At 45.3% G+C, this 16,613-nt stretch overlaps 4 protein-coding genes across 5 annotated transcripts; 3 read left to right on the forward strand and 1 right to left on the reverse strand.

Annotated features, from left to right (window-relative positions):
• Nucleotides 1-96: 96 nt before the first annotated feature.
• LOC120445448 (PRKR-interacting protein 1 homolog) lies at nt 97-1,023 on the forward strand. Its single transcript, XM_039625885.2, has 2 exons — nt 97-310; nt 374-1,023. The coding sequence occupies exons 1-2, from the start codon at nt 137-139 to the stop codon at nt 971-973; spliced, it is 774 nt and encodes a 257-aa protein (XP_039481819.1). The 5' UTR covers nt 97-136; the 3' UTR covers nt 974-1,023.
• Nucleotides 1,024-1,478: 455 nt separating this feature from the next.
• LOC120445447 (lissencephaly-1 homolog) lies at nt 1,479-7,375 on the reverse strand. Its single transcript, XM_039625884.1, has 8 exons — nt 7,239-7,375; nt 4,018-4,125; nt 3,648-3,948; nt 3,421-3,577; nt 3,183-3,360; nt 2,982-3,117; nt 2,563-2,914; nt 1,479-2,499 (listed from the first exon to the last, which is right to left on the reverse strand). Exons 2-8 carry the CDS (start codon nt 4,053-4,055, stop codon nt 2,426-2,428), a joined length of 1,236 nt encoding a protein of 411 aa, XP_039481818.1. The 5' UTR covers nt 4,056-4,125; nt 7,239-7,375; the 3' UTR covers nt 1,479-2,425.
• Nucleotides 7,376-7,896: 521 nt separating this feature from the next.
• On the forward strand, nt 7,897-15,184 carry LOC120446968 (phosphatidylinositol phosphatase PTPRQ). 2 transcript variants are annotated; one of them, XM_039628236.2, is made up of 18 exons: nt 7,897-8,024; nt 9,444-9,597; nt 9,692-9,827; nt 9,896-10,008; nt 10,073-10,585; nt 10,647-10,799; nt 10,858-11,145; nt 11,200-11,510; nt 11,575-11,743; nt 11,902-12,024; nt 12,081-12,398; nt 12,526-12,867; nt 12,932-13,535; nt 13,592-13,791; nt 13,849-13,919; nt 13,976-14,110; nt 14,171-14,545; nt 14,608-15,184. In XM_039628236.2, exons 2-18 carry the CDS (start codon nt 9,468-9,470, stop codon nt 14,923-14,925), a joined length of 4,299 nt encoding a protein of 1,432 aa, XP_039484170.1. In that variant the 5' UTR covers nt 7,897-8,024; nt 9,444-9,467; the 3' UTR covers nt 14,926-15,184. The 2 variants fall into 2 exon arrangements, with proteins under 2 accessions (XP_039484170.1, XP_039484171.1); XM_039628237.1 differs by having other exon boundaries at nt 9,447-9,597; nt 14,608-15,041.
• A 105-nt stretch (nt 15,185-15,289) lies between these two features.
• LOC120446972 (splicing factor YJU2) lies at nt 15,290-16,601 on the forward strand. The gene is made up of 3 exons (XM_039628243.1): nt 15,290-15,430; nt 15,485-16,053; nt 16,114-16,601. Exons 1-3 carry the CDS (start codon nt 15,407-15,409, stop codon nt 16,535-16,537), a joined length of 1,017 nt encoding a protein of 338 aa, XP_039484177.1. The 5' UTR covers nt 15,290-15,406; the 3' UTR covers nt 16,538-16,601.
• The last annotated feature ends 12 nt before the right edge of the window (nt 16,602-16,613 follow it).

Below are 16,613 nucleotides of genomic sequence, written 5' to 3' on the forward strand. Positions count from 1 at the left end.
ATTTATGCATAATTTTTAAATTGTTTATGTAAGACTAAGTCAAAAAGATCAAGCATGGGCCTCTTTGGAATTCCGCGTGTATTTTTTGATACTTGTATTACGGCCACACCTAAAATACTATCTTAAGCAAACAAACATGTCGCTTATAAAGAATTTGGTAAAAGAGCCGGAACAGAAGCCAAAGAAAAAGAAGAAGGATGCAGGATCAGGAGAAAGCGATTCCGATGAGAAGGACAAGCCCCTGCGTCCATTCATCAAAACCGCCACCGATCTACAGCGGCTGAAGCTGGAGAAGCTCATGAAAAATCCGGTTTGTTTGCATTGGATTGCTGGATTAACATTCATATTAATAATTATTATTAATTATTACCAGGACAAGCCCGTGATCATACCGGAGCAGCGTCGCGAGCGGGACTTCATGTCCTCGGTGCCCACATTTGTGCGGAATGTAATGGGCAGTAGTGCTGGAGCGGGTTCCGGCGAGTTCCATGTGTACCGCCACTTGCGCCGCAAAGAATACGCTCGCCAGAAGAACATCCAGAACCAGAGTGCCCGCGAGGCTGCAGATGACGCCTTCCAGCAGAAGTTGGACGACAATCGACGTGCGGCAGAGGATAAGACTGCTAAGAAAAGAGCCAAACGTATGAAGAAAAAACAGAGGGCCAAAAAGCCTAAGGAGGACAAAAAGCCACTGGCTAATGAAGTCTCAGAGGCTAGTAACACGGATTCCGAGGAAGAGCCCACGGAAGAAAAGGCTGAAACAAATCCACAGGAAGACCAGGTGGTGGCCTCCAAGGAATCCGCCGACGATACCACCGAGAAAACTCCAAACGAAGAGGCAATAGACCCGAATACAGATGCCATCAGCACAGAATCTACCGCAAAGAGTGCTGAATCTACAAAGCCAGAAAGCACTGGAGCTACAAAGGTATCCCAAAATGTGGACCAAGAACAAGACAAGCCTTTGCCCTAGTACCTTCTATTGTATACCTATTAATAAACCGTCTAGATTAATAAAACAAAGTGCGGTTTTATTCATAGTACTTTTGTATTATATATTAAGCGATTGCTATACATCGCCAGTATCTAGGGGTTTTCATCTGAGGCCATCTTTCTAAAGCAGTTTGGTTGAGAAGAAAGCTGTTTGCGAATTATGCATTGAGTTGTCATGGCTTTAGTGCGCATTTTGTTGTCTTACATTTATAAGGTGCATCAAATGTTGCATTTTCGAGTATAATAAATGCTTTCAAAATTTGACATCGAAGGCAATACAAAGTCAATACTTTAATTATACCCTTGACCCTTGGGTATAAACATATTTTTTTCTGGTTTCTCGAAGAAGCAAGTTTTTATTGTTTTCAATAATTAGATTTCTTTAAATCCGAAAAATCGTTTCTTCTAATTGCTGGATTTTTCTGCTTTTTTTCCAGATACATCTATATGATTTCTCGTTTTTCCACAAATAATTATTTATAGTATATTTATATATAGGTATATTTTTTGCCGTTGCTCTTAAATAAACAATTACAAATAAATTTGCAGCATTTTTCTACTATGTAAACCGTAAAAGTAAATTATATTTTGAACTTAAAGCCAACTTAAATTTGTAAACATTTTGAAAGGTATTTTGTTTTTGTTGAAGATCCTTTCGCGAAAAAGAACACAAAACAGGAATTGTGTAAAGTGCATACGGTTAAAAGAAGCAAACTGTTATCGTAAAAACTACCTCAATTATGATAAAAAGCATGTTGCACTTCAAGTAATTCTCATTAACAAACTTATCTTTGTGAGTACAAGTTTTCTTAGATGTTGAAATACTTTTTGCTTATATATTTTTTTTCAGCGAATTAGCTATTATTATGCATACATTGCAAACACTAAAACACATCAACGTCATTGAATTTTCTCAAGTGAGTGCGAGTGCTCGGGTACATTTGTGGATGGAAAAACATTTCTGCGCCACATGGTACAACTAGCTGTCGAATGAAATACAGTTTACCATTGTAAATACCTTTCATTCTCATCGAATTTTACGACAAATTCAAGTTAGGATGTCTGTTTTGTTTAGCGAGCCTGTGCTGGTTTATAAAGGAGGGCTTTAACTTTAAACGATAATCGTATGTAGGTATATTTTAGGCATTATGTTTATGTACTTTGTATAGTAGGTAGGTAGTTAGTTTAGTTAGAAGGTCGTACAATTAAATAAATAATTCGTTTTCGCCAGTTTCATTCAGTTTTAAAATACAACATGTTCATTTTGCTTTCGGACGCTGACACAGAAAGCGTCTGGAAAATAAACTTCCGCGGAGGTGGCTGAGACTGCTCGTGTGTGTGGGCGTGGTGTGTGGGTATGTGATTTAATATATTAGCTTTATTTATGTTTAAATTGAGAAGTAAGCAGAACCCTTGCCGAGTTATCCTTAATTTAACGACATTCCCAGACCTTAACTGTTTGATCTACGCTACCGCTAATAACGTACGGATGCGCTTTGTGAAAATCTGCAAGGAAACGTAGGGTAAATAAAAAATATAGTTCATATACACGATTTGTGTGTGACCCACCTATGGAGGTGCAGAAATGCTGATGCGCGTATAGCGTCTTCATGCATCGTTTGTTGCGCAAGTCCCAGACCCGAATGGTCTTGTCATCGCTGGCCGACACCAAGTATTTGCCACCAGGATGGAAGGCCAGGCCACGCACCCAGTTGTCATGGCCACTCAGGGTAAGCAGGCACAGACCGACGCTCACGTCCCAAATGCGAATGGTTTTGTCGCGAGAGCCAGAGGCCAGGAACGGGCCCTGATGATGACCCTTCTTGTTGTCCGCTCCGGCTGCCTCGTTTATCGCAGAGGCTGCGGCTTCCGGCGCCCAGGCAATGCACTCCACAGTATGCTCATGATCACGTAATTCAACCTGCAGAAGAATCAAACCGTCGTTAGACTCTTCATTGCCAGCTGAAGCTACAACTCGCCATGCTCACCTTGCAGTCTTTTGAATTCGTCAACCAAACACGTATTGTCTGATCATTTGAGCATGTGGCAAAGATGCTGCCTTCGATGTGCACTCGCACCATTCGCACCCACTCTCGATGGCCTGTGTAGGTTTTCACACAGTAGCTGAAGGTGAGAAATCACATGTTGGTCACTTATATCCTTTATAAGCAGCAATCTTTTTTACTCACCCTGTGGCCACCTCCCACATTTTAATGGTGCGGTCCCGTGATGCAGAGAGAACGTAATCTCCGGCCGGCACAAAGGCCACCGACGAGACATTGTGATCGTGACCATGCATGGTTTTGATGCACTCGTAGCTCTGCTGGAAATCCCACAATTTGATAGACAAGTCCGCGCTGCAGGAAGCTATTCCAAATAAAACAACATGAATGGATTTCTTAAATTTTAAATGTGTCATGGTCTTACCCAAAAGCTTTCCCTGGGCATCGAATGCCACATCCTGCACCGAGTCCGTGTGTCCCTTCAGACTGCGCTCGTACTCGCCGGTTTCGAAGTCCCAAATCCTAATGGTGGCGTCTTCGGATGCGGAAACCATAAGACCAAAAATAGGATGAAAAATTACCTGCAATAATAAAATATATGTAGATTTTTATCAATTTGTTAACTTGTTAATCGACTTGAGGCTGACATACCCTTGTTATGCTGGCACGATGACCGGTTAGGGAGAACTTCTCTGGCGGCCGCGGTATCCACTCGCCAGGCGTCCGTTTGTTCTTTGTGGGCGCGCCCTCGATAACTTCCTTCTCAGCTTCAGTGAGCTTAGCCTCTAGTTCCATCACTTTCTTCTGCAGCCGGATGACGGACGTCCATTTCTTCTCCAACAGTCCGCCAAACTTCTTTTCCACTTCTGTGCTGAGATCGGCCTCCTTGCGGAAGGTCTCCAATGAGTCGGCGTAGCCATTTGAGCCCAGGTAATCGGCAATCGCTTGGTTACTAATGGAGGAGGCAAAATTTGAAAGATTAGATTATAGAGTACACTTATATCAGATGACTGGGACTTACAGCTCCTCGCGCTGCCGCTGCGACAACACCATTTTCATACTGTTTTCCGATTTGGCTTGTTTTGCTTCTCTCGTTCGATTCGGTTTTCCGCCTTCAATTCGTGTAATTCTGCAATGGAAAAGGTAGACACTTAATATGTGTACAGTAGTTCTTCCCGCAGTCTGATATATGATATATCATATATTGCTCGAAAATAATTTCATTACAGAGAATTATGTATTTTTTGTGGTTCGTCTAATGAAATTCTACTGTACAATGATGAATCGCTGTGCTGGAGACAGGAAATTGGTTTCGCAAAACTTAAATGCCAAAAATGCCAGCAAGTTTCGTTTGAGTTCTCATGGAGGGCAAGTCACCCACATTTTCTTGGATTTTTTGGCAGCAGTATTTCAGTTTCCTATGCTCAGCTTTCGTCTAGTCATTATACTGTTTTTATTCTCTTATTTACTCCCAAAACCCAAAGCGGAGCATCATCATTATCGTCGTCTTTGGTTTCTGGCACACATTTTTGTGTTGCCCGTGCCTCAAATAATTGGGCAAAAAAAATGATAATCGAAACTTTGGCAAAGCTTAAAGCGAACCACCATTTGGTAACCCTGCAATCGACATGCACTCGTCATCAGCGAGTTCAAGGGTCGATTCCACATGGAATTGGGCACAAAAAACTCGGTGGGAGCGGTGTTTGTATGATTAGTGCCCGTTTTTTTTGGACTGCAAAACCTATTTAATCAACTCAAGGTGGCCAAATCACGGGTATAACACGCAATAAAACAGCAGCAATCGGAAACAAATAGCGAACGCATATCTGACGTACTTGATAACGATGGACAACTGACGCGTTGCCAACAAATACTAGTTACGGAAAATCCACGGCAAGGCAAAGCCAATTAGCCGGACTTAACGGTGGTTCAAGCAACTTCTTATAGGTAAATAAGGCTGCGAAAGAGCGTGCGAGCGAAGAAGCAGAACAGACACGGACACCAGCGGTGCAATTGATAGCATCAAACCGAATTCTATTACTTATTAGCTAATTTAATTTGTATTATAACTTTATTGGTTTAAAGTATTTATCATGACATCATATAATAAAAATATGAAGCTTTATTGAAACGTGAAATAGACTGTTACAGAAAAACTTGTATTTCTTCGGCAAAATATTTTATGTCTTAGTCTTTGAAAACATAAACATCTTGAATTCAGAACTACTATCTTGGCCCCACTTGTAAGAGACAATCTCACACATCACGGACTAGGAAATGACGTTTTCAAATTATTTTTGGCCAAATGATATTTAACGATTTTTTTGAACTAGCAAATTATGCCGAAAAAGACAAGCAAAAACTGACCAAACGGGTTCGCAGTCGAGTTCGATTCGGAACCGCCACTCAATATAGCCATGAGTCATGCGGCTGGACGCGACTTGGACTACTCCTATACTGGCTGGCTTATCAGCTGTATTGGAGCACTTGGCGCTCATCGTTTGTATATTGTGGGTGGATGTTTGGCTGCGCGCTAACTGCGCATCTAAATATATCTCAGGAAAATCGATGAAAAGCGTTGCGAACGTCACGAGTATTAATGGAAAAGTGGAGCGTGGGCAGCAAAGTGGGGTTAAGATGGTGGAGGTTCCTTAAGCCCCCGGAGCACCGAACGGAGTCAACACTGTTTGTGTTGTGGCAACCAGGCATTCCGCAGCACAAAGCCATGCGCATTGTAACCGTAAAGTTGTGGGTGTGTGCAACATGATGGAAGCAAAACAATGGGAAGGGGGCGTTTGGGTCGCACGCCACACCAGAAATGTTACTAAATCAGTGAAAAAACGCGATTCTCATTGTTGCACTTGCCCAAGCGGATTTTATATTTGAATTTTAAATGGTCTTGTGTGGGCGTGAGAGCGAGATAGTTGGCAAGGGGAATAGACCAGGGCTGCACACCTTACACACACACACGAGCACACAGTAAGGTCTTGTATTTTAAGGATCTTTCTCTCCCTCTCACTCCCCCTTTCGTTTGGATTCGCTTGCTGATTCTCTCTCTCTCTCGCTCTGGCAAACAGACCTTGCACTTGCCTTTGCTTGTTTATTTGCGTGTTTCATTGATTAGCACACACTCACACACGCGCCGGCGAGCAAATGCAACTGCAATTTCAAGTGCAAAAAGAGAGAGGGAAAAGGAAAACAATAACCAAAAAAGCTTTGAACTCCAGCTTTAACCTCTCGGCGGGTATTGAAAGCAGGGACTAACCGTTAGCGCTGGGTCTTTTTGTTTTGCCTTTCTTTAACCCACTGCTGGGAACGTGCAAAAAGCTCGTAACCAGATAATAAAAACAATTTGCAGTGTCAGGAGCGCTTTCCACACATTCTGGGAAATCGCAACGGGTCTTGAATACCTATAAGAATGCCGCAGCAAAAAGCCCAAAACGGAAAACTGTAAAAAAAAAACAAAAACAACAACACTAGCACAGCGAAGAAAATAAAACGAGATTTCTTGTGCATTGGCAGAACTGGTTTGCCCAGTAATAGGTGTTGGTCTATGGGGGAACGGGAAGTACATATATGCAAGGAATCGGCCAGTTCGGGGACTCGACTTGGCTAAAAATCGATCAATTCTACTTTGGCGAGGGGGAGGACTCCAACACATGCGCGAATATCCACAGACATCGTCACTCGCACACACAAACACTCGCGCACGCACACCAACGCACGCGATGTGTCATCGCTTTCTGGTGGTTGTAAATAAAATGTAATCGTAGTTCGTTTCTCCACTTATTTACTGATTGCCTTTTTGTTCAACACACTACTTTTTTTGTGCACAATTTGCATAACTCTTTCGCTTGTTGTTTCATTCTCTTTTCAATAACAAACACAATAACAACAACAGTTTGAACGAAAATACTGTTACGACGGCCATCTTGGATAGAGAGAGGGGCCAAGAGAAAGAAATGTCCCAAAGGCAATATGCAAAATGGGAAAAAAGGACAAATATCCAATTGCATATAAAGAATATTATTTTTTCCGACTCCAGCCATCAAACTTGGTACATAAGGCGCGCACTAACACTCTGCCATTGGCGGTTTTGTACATATGACGTTTTTTTTTTTTTTCATTTTTCCCAGTTGCCCATTACACAGTTTGGTTGCGAAAAATCCAATTTGATTGGGTGTTCTTTTTACAACGCGACGACTTGATGTTGGTTCTCATATTGTAGCGAACTTTACTTACATCAATTTAGTTTTTCATATATTTATAATTAGGCTTATTTATTTATGTTTAATCGAATTATACGAAAAGAATTACGCAGAAAAGTGACGAGCGGACGAAAATGCTTCGATTAGTGTGACCGCGGTGCAAGCAGCTGAAAAAGCATCACGGGACTATCGACTGCAGCGATTTACTATCGATGCCAGCCAGCGATGTGGACACTGACCATTAAAATATTTAATTACTTATAGATACTAATTAAGTCATGCCAATCTATTTTAAATGTAGGATTTCAAGAAGTAAAATCATTAAGTAAAGAACGAGTTGCTTAAACCATGACCTAAGGCGCAGTGTAATGCAAGCGCAGTGTAAACAGCTTATAACAGTGGCGCGCAGTTTAAAATACTGATAAGGCAATGGACCTTCGTCAGCTTTTTTGTACGGAACCATACAGCCTACCAGTTAGTGATCAAAATAGAATCCAATTATTTATGCCATATAAGTACTTTCATTATTCGATTGTCAACACTGCAGTTCGCTAATTGTAAACTGACTTTGTTGTTATCTTACTCACACACTCGCGATGGGAGTAAACTTTCCTTATCACTGCTCACTCAGCGCCAGAACAACGCAACCGATTTATGGAGTACTCCCTTTGGCGCTCAGTGTTCGAGAATCGCTCAGCGGAAACGGTTATAATTACTGGTATTCGGCCAACACATTCGTTATTCATATTCAGTGCCGAAATATTCGTCGTCTCGCGCCCCTAAAAATAGCAACAACAATTTTAGCAACCATCTGCCACCTGTGAGTGCATGGTTTCGAACACAATCTCAGCCTTTCATTGGGGAAATTGACGAATAATGTAAATCATTTGCCAAATTTTGGGCACTCGTGTGTTATCAGTGTTCGATCTAATCAGCCATTTGTACGCATTACATTATAGCCAGTATAGCCGATTCGCTCGATTCGGTGGCTATATGTATATATGTAGATTATTCAGATTTACTACTTGGTGATTTACTAATCCTGCGCTGGCAGATCCTCCCGGGCTTCTAGCGTTTAAATACTGAAATCGAAAGCCATTTATGAGCCAGCCACCCATTTGGGTGGGTGTTATCAGGCGGACACTGATTATATGCCAATGATAAAGGCCGCTTGTTCGTGTGTAACCGTTAAATTGTTATTATTGGCTTATTTGGTGTTTTGAAAACCTCGGCGCACCGCGATTTGTTTAAACAATCGTGCACAGACATTGGCAAATTGTCTCTGTTCTTCACACTTTCTGATAACCGTGCGCCCATCAATAATGATCGGAATATGTCATTTTATTTGCTTTAAAGAGCTGTCTTCTTCGGTTGCTTCCGTCGCGGCGACAACTGAAATTAGTAATTAGTGCTGCCAATTTCGCTGTGCGGAATTCTTACGATTAGAGCGCCTCGGTGACGCACTTCGCATATAGTCTGTATATCTATAGCTATAACCAATCCAATTGCGACTGCGTGATGGGATTGCAAACGGTGCTCTGATTAATTGCATTCGAATGTGTGGATTTTCAGCGTTTTCAGCGAATCCGTCGTTAATTTTTTCGATTACTATTGGGTTGTCCAACAAGCCATTATCAGTATCTGTATCTGTATCTGTATCTGCTGACCACTTCTCCAGCATGTGAAGTGGCTTGATAAGATTCTAGGGATCCAAGTAAATAGAATAATGAGACTGCTGGCGTTCGCAACTTCTCAACTTCATTCCCATGAACTTCCGCTGCCCTTAAAAACCAATACTCCATTGCTTTCAGTTTAAGCCACGACTTTGAGATACCCCCTTTTTTTGTGGTATCTCAACCCGTTTATGGTTTACATTTTCCAATTACGTGTGGCATTTCTGAAAAGACCATAAATCGCTCGCAGACAATTTATGCATTGCTTTAATTTGTTGCGCTGGTCAGCAACGTGGAGATCCAGAATCGTTTCCCACAACGCGAGATAAACGAAAGTTCGGCGGCCACTAATTGTTTACGAATCACCTTTCGTTTGCCCACGTCCAGTGAACTCTTATTTGTTGTGTTTATAAACAAATGAAACAGTGTGTGAGCCGCCAAGTGATTTGCAATTTTGGGCGAGGTTAATGCTTCGCGGAAAATTCCGTGAAGGAACCGGTTGCATTAGCTCCCCGCCGATAACCATTTGTTATTAATAATTAATAACGCATTACTCACCGCCACAGCAGCAGGAGCAATGAGGCCCTAAGATGCACTTCACAGACTGGAAGCAATCCTTCAGGGTTCACGCACTGATCCTTGTCCTGTGGATCGCCGAAGTCCAAGGACAGACCGATGATCCGCGGGTGGCAGTGAGTGAGAGCCAGGAGCTGGCCGAGAGTAAGTAACACATAATGACTGATATTGTGATATAAATAGTAATACACTTTAATATATGCAAATAATACTAATTCCAAAACTTGGCTACCTTCAGAGGTGGAGGTGTCCGTGGTCTCCACGGTTTATACACTCGCGTTCAGCATCTCCGACGAGTCGGAGTACTCCATCAGCAAGGTGACCTGTCGCAATGGCACCGGATCGGAAACCGAAGCCAACGCAGCTCACGTGTGGTTAGTAGAACGTTTTGAGTTTAAGGACATTCCGGACTAATAGTAATGCTAATACCTATGATTGCTAGCGAAAACCTCAATCCATGCACCTTCTACACGTCGGTAGTTTCGTTCCGGTCAAAGGTCGTCGGCAAACCTACGGCTTCCGACCAAACGAAATATGCCTACACTGAATATAAGCGTGAGTTAATACATATTTGGCCCCTGAATCAAACAAAAACCCATACGATCTTGTGTCCACACAGAGCCCAAGACGAAGGTGACCTCCGTGGTGGCCACAGCGAACACAATCAAGGTGACCTGGCAGACTACGGACCGCGCCTGTGTGGAGTCCTTTGGGATTGCGGCCAAGGCGACGGACTACACCAAGTCCGTTCAGCTGCTGAACGACAAAAGTTCGCAGACTTTTGTCAACTTAAGTGCCTGCCTGACGCACACGATCACCCTGGACACGAAGAACAACGCCAGCGTTGTGGTGGACACGGATACCACCGATGTGGACACCCAGTACGCGGAGCCCGGCGATCTTGCGATGAACATAACGAACCTGGCCAATGGCATCACGATGGTCACGTGGGGAGATCCCTCCGAGAAGAACTGCATCAGCAACTATGTCTTCAAGTGGCAACGCAACGATTGCGGTACGGATCAAAACCAGGATACCACCACGGATGAGCCCAGTACGGAAACGACGAACGATGCTGACTACGTGACCACCACGCCAATGGAGACCACACCAGATACGCCGAGTGATACAGGTAAACATGAGTTTTCCCTTTATAAGCTCCTTTATGCTATGTGCTATGATAATCTCAACAGTTCAGTGCGAGTGGACCGATGTCTCCTCCGATGGCAAGCTGCGGGAGTACCTGCTAACCGATCTTCAGGGCTGTGAGTTGTACACCTTTCAGGTGTTCATCAACGAGAACAGCACGGCCAAGGCTTCACAGCAGTTTACTTCGGCGGAAAAGAGTGGGTATAACCAGAAGCCACATATGTAACCCATAACTCCTAACTTCCTAAATTCTAGTGGTCAGTGCGGTTTATGAGCCCAGACCCACCGCCGATCTCACCCAGCTGCATTGGACTTGGTCGTCTCCCCAAAATCATCCCAAGTGCGTCGCGAATTACAATGTAACGCTGACGGGGCCCATTCAACGTTCGGAAAACAAAACATATAACGTGGTCACCAAGGAGACGTTCGCCACCTTCGCCGATCTCGATCCGTGTGGCATATACTTGGTGGAGATCGTGCCCAATCAGCTGAATGGAACCACTGGAACCAAGTACCAGGAGCAGAGCACCGTTGCCGAGGATCGTGAGTGACTCATCCAAACTCATCCAACATCTACGACTGATTATCTTCTTGTAGAGCCCTCCGAGATTCAGGATCCCGTAGTGCAACCGAGCGCCTACTCTATGGAGGTGAGCTGGAAGACGCCCACGTACGCCGATCTCTGCATCGATGGCTATCGGCTGTCCGGCTGGATGGAGGATGATAAGCTGGTCGAGGTGGAAGCACTTAGTGTAACCACCCAGAACACGACGGTGGTCTTCGACAAGAATCTGCTGGCCTGCCAGCTCTACATCCTCCAGATAATCCCATATACCAAGGAAAACCTCGATGGCCAGCTCAGACAAGTCAGCGTGGAGACCAAAGCGGCTATAGTCGATATCTCAAAGGTACTGCTTATCATAAATGTAATCGTAGACCAATTTTTACTGACTGCACGTATTTTTGCTGTAGGTCAAAATGGAAAGGAAGCAGGCTGGCTCCGATTTCATTGAGTTAGTCGCCTTCAATGCGGACTACAACAACACCTGTCCGACGATCTTCGCGCTCTTCAGCTGCAATGCCACCACCCAGGTGCGCCATCCGTATGCGGAGCAGTACGTGGAGGGACACAGCAAACAAGGTGGGTACTGGTCATCCAGGCTATGGGCATCCTATGTGTATCTTATGGGCATCCTCTGGATTTCACATGGGTATCTAATGGGCATCCTATGGATTTCTTGTGGGTATCTTATGGGTACAGATAGTCAGATAGCTGTTCTAATCCTATTCCAATCTCAGGTTTCAATGCAAGTCTCAGTCCACTTTCGCCGTACACGTTCCACGTCTGCAGAGTAATACTCTACAATGTGGCAGGACCTTCCGATCCATATATCCTCGCCAATCTGCAGACCGCTGCCTACTGTAAGATATAGCGATCTTTACATGAAACCCATATGTAATTGGAATTCGAATTGCAGTTCCCGAGGTGCCGGAGAATGTGACGCTGGAGAAGAGCACTGTGAGCAGCCTACTGTTCAACTGGGATCCGCCCACCTACACAAATGGACCCATGAAGTACTACCAGGTTTTCCTCATGCGCCACGAGGCCAGCTACTTTGTGCCCGAGGAGTGCGCCGAGGTGCCGCAGGACACCAAGTCGGAGACCAAGGGCGATCCCAATGTGAACTTCACGGGTCTGGCTCCGGCGGTGCGATATATGATGCAGGTCGCGGCACAGAATGACTTCGGCATGGGCACCTATACCGACCCCGTAATTGGCACCACTTTGCCCGGAGGTAAGTTAGGCACCTGGACTCACTCGATTATCTAAAGGTGTCCTGATGAACCTGTTTACATGGGTGCACAATTCTTGCAATATAAGATATAATATAGATAGTAATACCAACATTTCCAACCTTGCAGTATCCGACAGGGTGACCCAGTTGACCGTTTTGTCCCAGGGTCCAAAGAACAACAACACCGAATACGAGGCGAACGTGACCATCACGTGGAATGTGCCCTGCAAGTCCCATGGCGTTATAGAGTACTTCCAGCTGAACTTCACAGGCTCGCGAACGAACTACGCTCCAGTCACATTGCAACGGAGGGTGCAACTGGACACGTGGAATAAACAGGGACGGATGTCCTACACGGAGACGGAAATGCAACCGCAGTTTGACTATACGGTGGAGGTGTCCGTGAAGAATCGCGATGTGGAGCAGTTGAGCAGCAGCGTAGCTGAAAAATGGCAATCGCCGCCGGGACGTAAGTATCGGAATTGTGGGGCCAACCATAAAGCCTTGATTACCATCCGTGTACCTTCTGGCAGTGCCCACCATTCCGAGTGAAGAGCTGATCAAGCAAATGCGCGCCAACGTCGACGAGACGTCCAGTCCAACGAAAACGGCCATTGTCCGACTTCCTGCCGACATAATGACATCCGAGTTCGGTGACATCAAGTGGGTGGCACTGATGGTCTCGCAGAAGAACTGTGCTGGAGTTCCCCATCTCAAATACGATGTGAGCAGCGATTGGCCAAAGGTTCTATCCTATCAAGATGCCGGAGCCGATGGCACCGGCGACTGCAGCCTGGAGTACCAAACCACCGAGGAGCGCTGGCATCCGGAACCCGTCCAACGTCTGGGCAGGAATGGTGAGCTAACCAGCGATGAGGAAATCGTTTTTACCATCGGAGTGGACAAGTGTTCCGAGATCACGAAGACCTACTGCAATGGACCTCTGCTGCCCGACACGGATTACAACGTTGTGGTGAGACTGTTCACCGCCTCTGGTTATAGCGATGCCGCCGTTCTCAACTTCAAAACAAAGGCGGCCATCAAGGTGACCCTCATCCTGGTGAGCGTTTGCAGCTGTCTGCTGCTGGCCTTCGTGCTGGGATTGACGGTTCTTTGGGTGCGAAAGCGATTGGACTGGTAAGTCAACGATGGCAATCTTCTCCAGCAAAACGACTTAACTCCACTTGGTGCAGGAAACGGGACTCTGGCCAGGGTATCGAGGACCCCTTCGGCAATGTCATTGCCAAGAACTTTGCCATCTTTTATGCAGAGGTCGCCAAACCGGAGAAGTTGACCAGGGAGTTCAAGGAGATCACCGTCGTGGCCTTGGAGCTCAGCTACTCCGCCTCCGAATTGGGTTGCCACAAGAATCGCTATGCGGACATATACCCCTGTAAGTAGGAATTTAGATACGAATGATAAATACCTCTCTCATTTTCCTACTGAACAGACGACAAGAATCGCGTGATTCTGGACATCGATGCGGAGGGATCGGACTACATCAATGCCTCCTTCATAGACGTGAGTTCTGGTTGTTTACAAGGCAAAAGATTCTCCTAAATGCACCTACTTCACAGGGTCACACCCGGAAGAAGGAGTACATAGCCACCCAGGGACCAAAACCCGAGAGTGTGATGGACTTTTGGCGCATGGTTCTGCAGTACAACGTGCGGGTCATTGTGCAAGTTACCCAGTTTCGGGAGGGCAATACGGTAAGGTTACCATGTGGTAAGGTCCTCGAAATGGGAGCTAAGCCATCGTTTTGTCCACAGATCAAGTGCCACGAGTACTATCCTTATAACGCGCGTGGCTTGACCGTGACTATCAAGTCCAAGGAGGTGTTGGAGCTGTACGATCGCACCGAGTTGACCGTTGTGCACGATAAGTACGGACTGAAGGAGAAGGTCATCCACTACTATTTCAAAAAGTGGCCCGATCATGGAGTGCCCGAGGATCCCATGCACTTGATTGCGTTCGTGAAGAGGGTGAAGGCGGAACGGCGTCCCAGTTACTCGCCCATCGTGGTCCATTGCAGTGCGGGAGTGGGCAGAACGGGCACCTTTATCGGTCTGGATCTGATCATGCAGCGATTGAAGAGCGAGTCGAAAATCAATATATTCGAAACGGTCAAGAAACTGCGTTTCCAGGTGAGTCTTTCAGTGGTAACTTATACCAATTGGATTTATCCTACTACTTTTGTAACCTGCAGCGCATGAAAATGGTGCAAACGCAGCAGCAGTACACGTTCCTCTATGCCTGCACCTATGAGCTGGTCAAGCATAAGATTCCCCGAGCTGCCTTGAAAATGGAGGGGCGTTCCAAGTCCGAGACCATGCCCGCCATTCCGGCACCCAAAAAGGTGAGTTTTCCGGACGTGGATGTCGGCGACGGGAAGGTGTCATCGGCACCGTTGTCCGAAGTGGAGAACGGTGTGCCCATCCTGCAGCTGCCTGCTCGGTACTCCGGTCAGCGGAGGAGCAGTCCACCAGACGAAAACGACGGTCCAACTACTAGCAGCATTATGTGAGAGTAGCTGTGTTCCGATAACATTTGTATTAACGATGTGTTGACAACGCAGCAGCAATAGTAGCCAAAGAAATGTGTGTCTAAAGTGTAAATTAAGCGTGAAACGTGGATATAAATTTGGTAATTGCACTTGAAAAACTGTTTTTGTACATAAATGTTATTTATAAAGAAGAGCATGTGTAGCACAAAACTGTATTTTATGTAACTTATTTATTAAAATGGGCTATTTTTTATTGTAAAAATTCAAAGGTAAAGTAAAAAAATGTTTAACTAAAATAAAGAAATTTATATCGTGTATAACAGTTTTTATTAAATTTAAATTTGGCGGTAAATGCAACTGTAAAAAGAAAGAGCGGGACAACTATATTTTCACAACGGCGGAATACGCCTACAGCACTATTTACTGTAAACATTTTACAGCACTGTTACGTAGATAAATATATTTTATTTATTTTGGTAGAAAATAAAGCGTACTCCTAAAAATGTCCGAGCGAAAGGTCTTAAACGTAAGTAAATACATATTAAGCGAATAGAGCACCACTTGACCGATTCCTCTGCAGAAATACTATCCCCCGGACTTCGATCCATCGAAGATTCCGCGCATGAAACTGGCCAAGAACCGCCAGTACACCGTGAGATTGATGGCTCCATTTAATATGCGCTGCAAGACCTGTGGGGAATACATCTACAAAGGCAAGAAGTTCAACGCTCGCAAGGAGGACGTGGAGAACGAAACCTACCTGGGCATTAGGATCTATCGGTTCTACATCAAGTGCACGCGATGCCTGCAGGAGATCTCCTTCAAGACAGATCCGCAGAACACGGATTACGAGATTGAGGCGGGTGCCACCAGGAATTTCATGGCCCTCAAGTTGGCCGAGGAGCAGGCACGTCGCGAGGAGCAGGAACTGCGCGAGGAGGAGGCCAACAATCCCATGAAGCTGCTGGAGAACCGCACCCAACAGTCGCGCAACGAGATCGAAATGATCGAGAGTCTGGAGGAGTTGCGCGATCTCAACCGGCGCCAGCAGACAGTGGACTACAATACGCTGCTGCAGCAGTACAACACGGTGGAGACGGAGAGAGAGCGCCAGGAGCGGGAGGAGCGCGAAGACGAGGATTTCATTAAGTAAGTTCTTTACTTGATATTCTATATAGACTGTATTTTTAACACATTGCCTTTCCCTAGGTCTGTAAACTTTAGGAACAAACCAGAAGGAAGCTCCCGTGTTGTGGCCGAGGAAATCATTGAGGAGGTCAAGGAGGAACCGTTGGATCCACTGCCAGCTCCACCACCAGCCAAACAGGCCAAGCCCAGCACGCTAAGTGTTTCAGCCACATCATCCAGCAAAGCATCTGCCGCACAGTCCCTGGTCAAAAGAAAGGCTCCGTTGGTACTGGTTAAACCCAAGACAACTCCAGTAGCAAAGCCAGTTGAACCACAGTCCAAGGAAGTCAATGGAACGACGCAAGGCGAATCTAAACCAGCAACAACGATGACCTCAGTGGCATCCGCACCACCGGAAACTAAAGCTGCAAATCAGCCAGCTGTCGCTCCAGCTGGACTTTCCCTCTTGGCTGCCTACAGTGACAGCTCAGAGGATTCCAACTGACCAAGCATTTACCTGACACATCTAACAACTCAAGAAACATTAAAGAAAGTTACAATAATACAAACAATCGATGTTT

Source organism: Drosophila santomea, chromosome 2R, assembly GCF_016746245.2.
Source record: "Drosophila santomea strain STO CAGO 1482 chromosome 2R, Prin_Dsan_1.1, whole genome shotgun sequence".
In the NCBI taxonomy this organism is placed as follows: domain Eukaryota; kingdom Metazoa; phylum Arthropoda; class Insecta; order Diptera; family Drosophilidae; genus Drosophila; species Drosophila santomea.

Excerpts from the sequence above, each read along its gene's own strand:
- LOC120445448 (XM_039625885.2), top strand. The coding sequence starts at position 137 with ATGTCGCTTATAAAGAATTTGGTAAAAGAGCCGGAACAGAAGCCAAAG. Across the intron at positions 311-373 it reads AGAAGCTCATGAAAAATCCG|GACAAGCCCGTGATCATACC; the intron begins GTTTGTTTGCAT and ends AATTATTACCAG.
- LOC120446972 (XM_039628243.1), top strand. The coding sequence starts at position 15,407 with ATGTCCGAGCGAAAGGTCTTAAAC. Across the intron at positions 15,431-15,484 it reads CCGAGCGAAAGGTCTTAAAC|AAATACTATCCCCCGGACTT; the intron begins GTAAGTAAATAC and ends ATTCCTCTGCAG. Across the intron at positions 16,054-16,113 it reads GAAGACGAGGATTTCATTAA|GTCTGTAAACTTTAGGAACA; the intron begins GTAAGTTCTTTA and ends GCCTTTCCCTAG.
- LOC120446968 (XM_039628236.2), top strand. The coding sequence starts at position 9,468 with ATGCACTTCACAGACTGGAAGCAATCCTTCAGGGTTCACGCACTGATC. Across the intron at positions 9,828-9,895 it reads GCCAACGCAGCTCACGTGTG|CGAAAACCTCAATCCATGCA; the intron begins GTTAGTAGAACG and ends TATGATTGCTAG. Across the intron at positions 11,511-11,574 it reads CTATAGTCGATATCTCAAAG|GTCAAAATGGAAAGGAAGCA; the intron begins GTACTGCTTATC and ends TTTTTGCTGTAG.
- LOC120445447 (XM_039625884.1), bottom strand. The coding sequence starts at position 4,055 with ATGAAAATGGTGTTGTCGCAGCGGCAGCGCGAGGAGCT. Across the intron at positions 3,118-3,182 it reads ATGTGGGAGGTGGCCACAGG|CTACTGTGTGAAAACCTACA; the intron begins GTGAGTAAAAAA and ends TCTCACCTTCAG. Across the intron at positions 2,500-2,562 it reads GCATTTCTGCACCTCCATAG|ATTTTCACAAAGCGCATCCG; the intron begins GTGGGTCACACA and ends GTTTCCTTGCAG.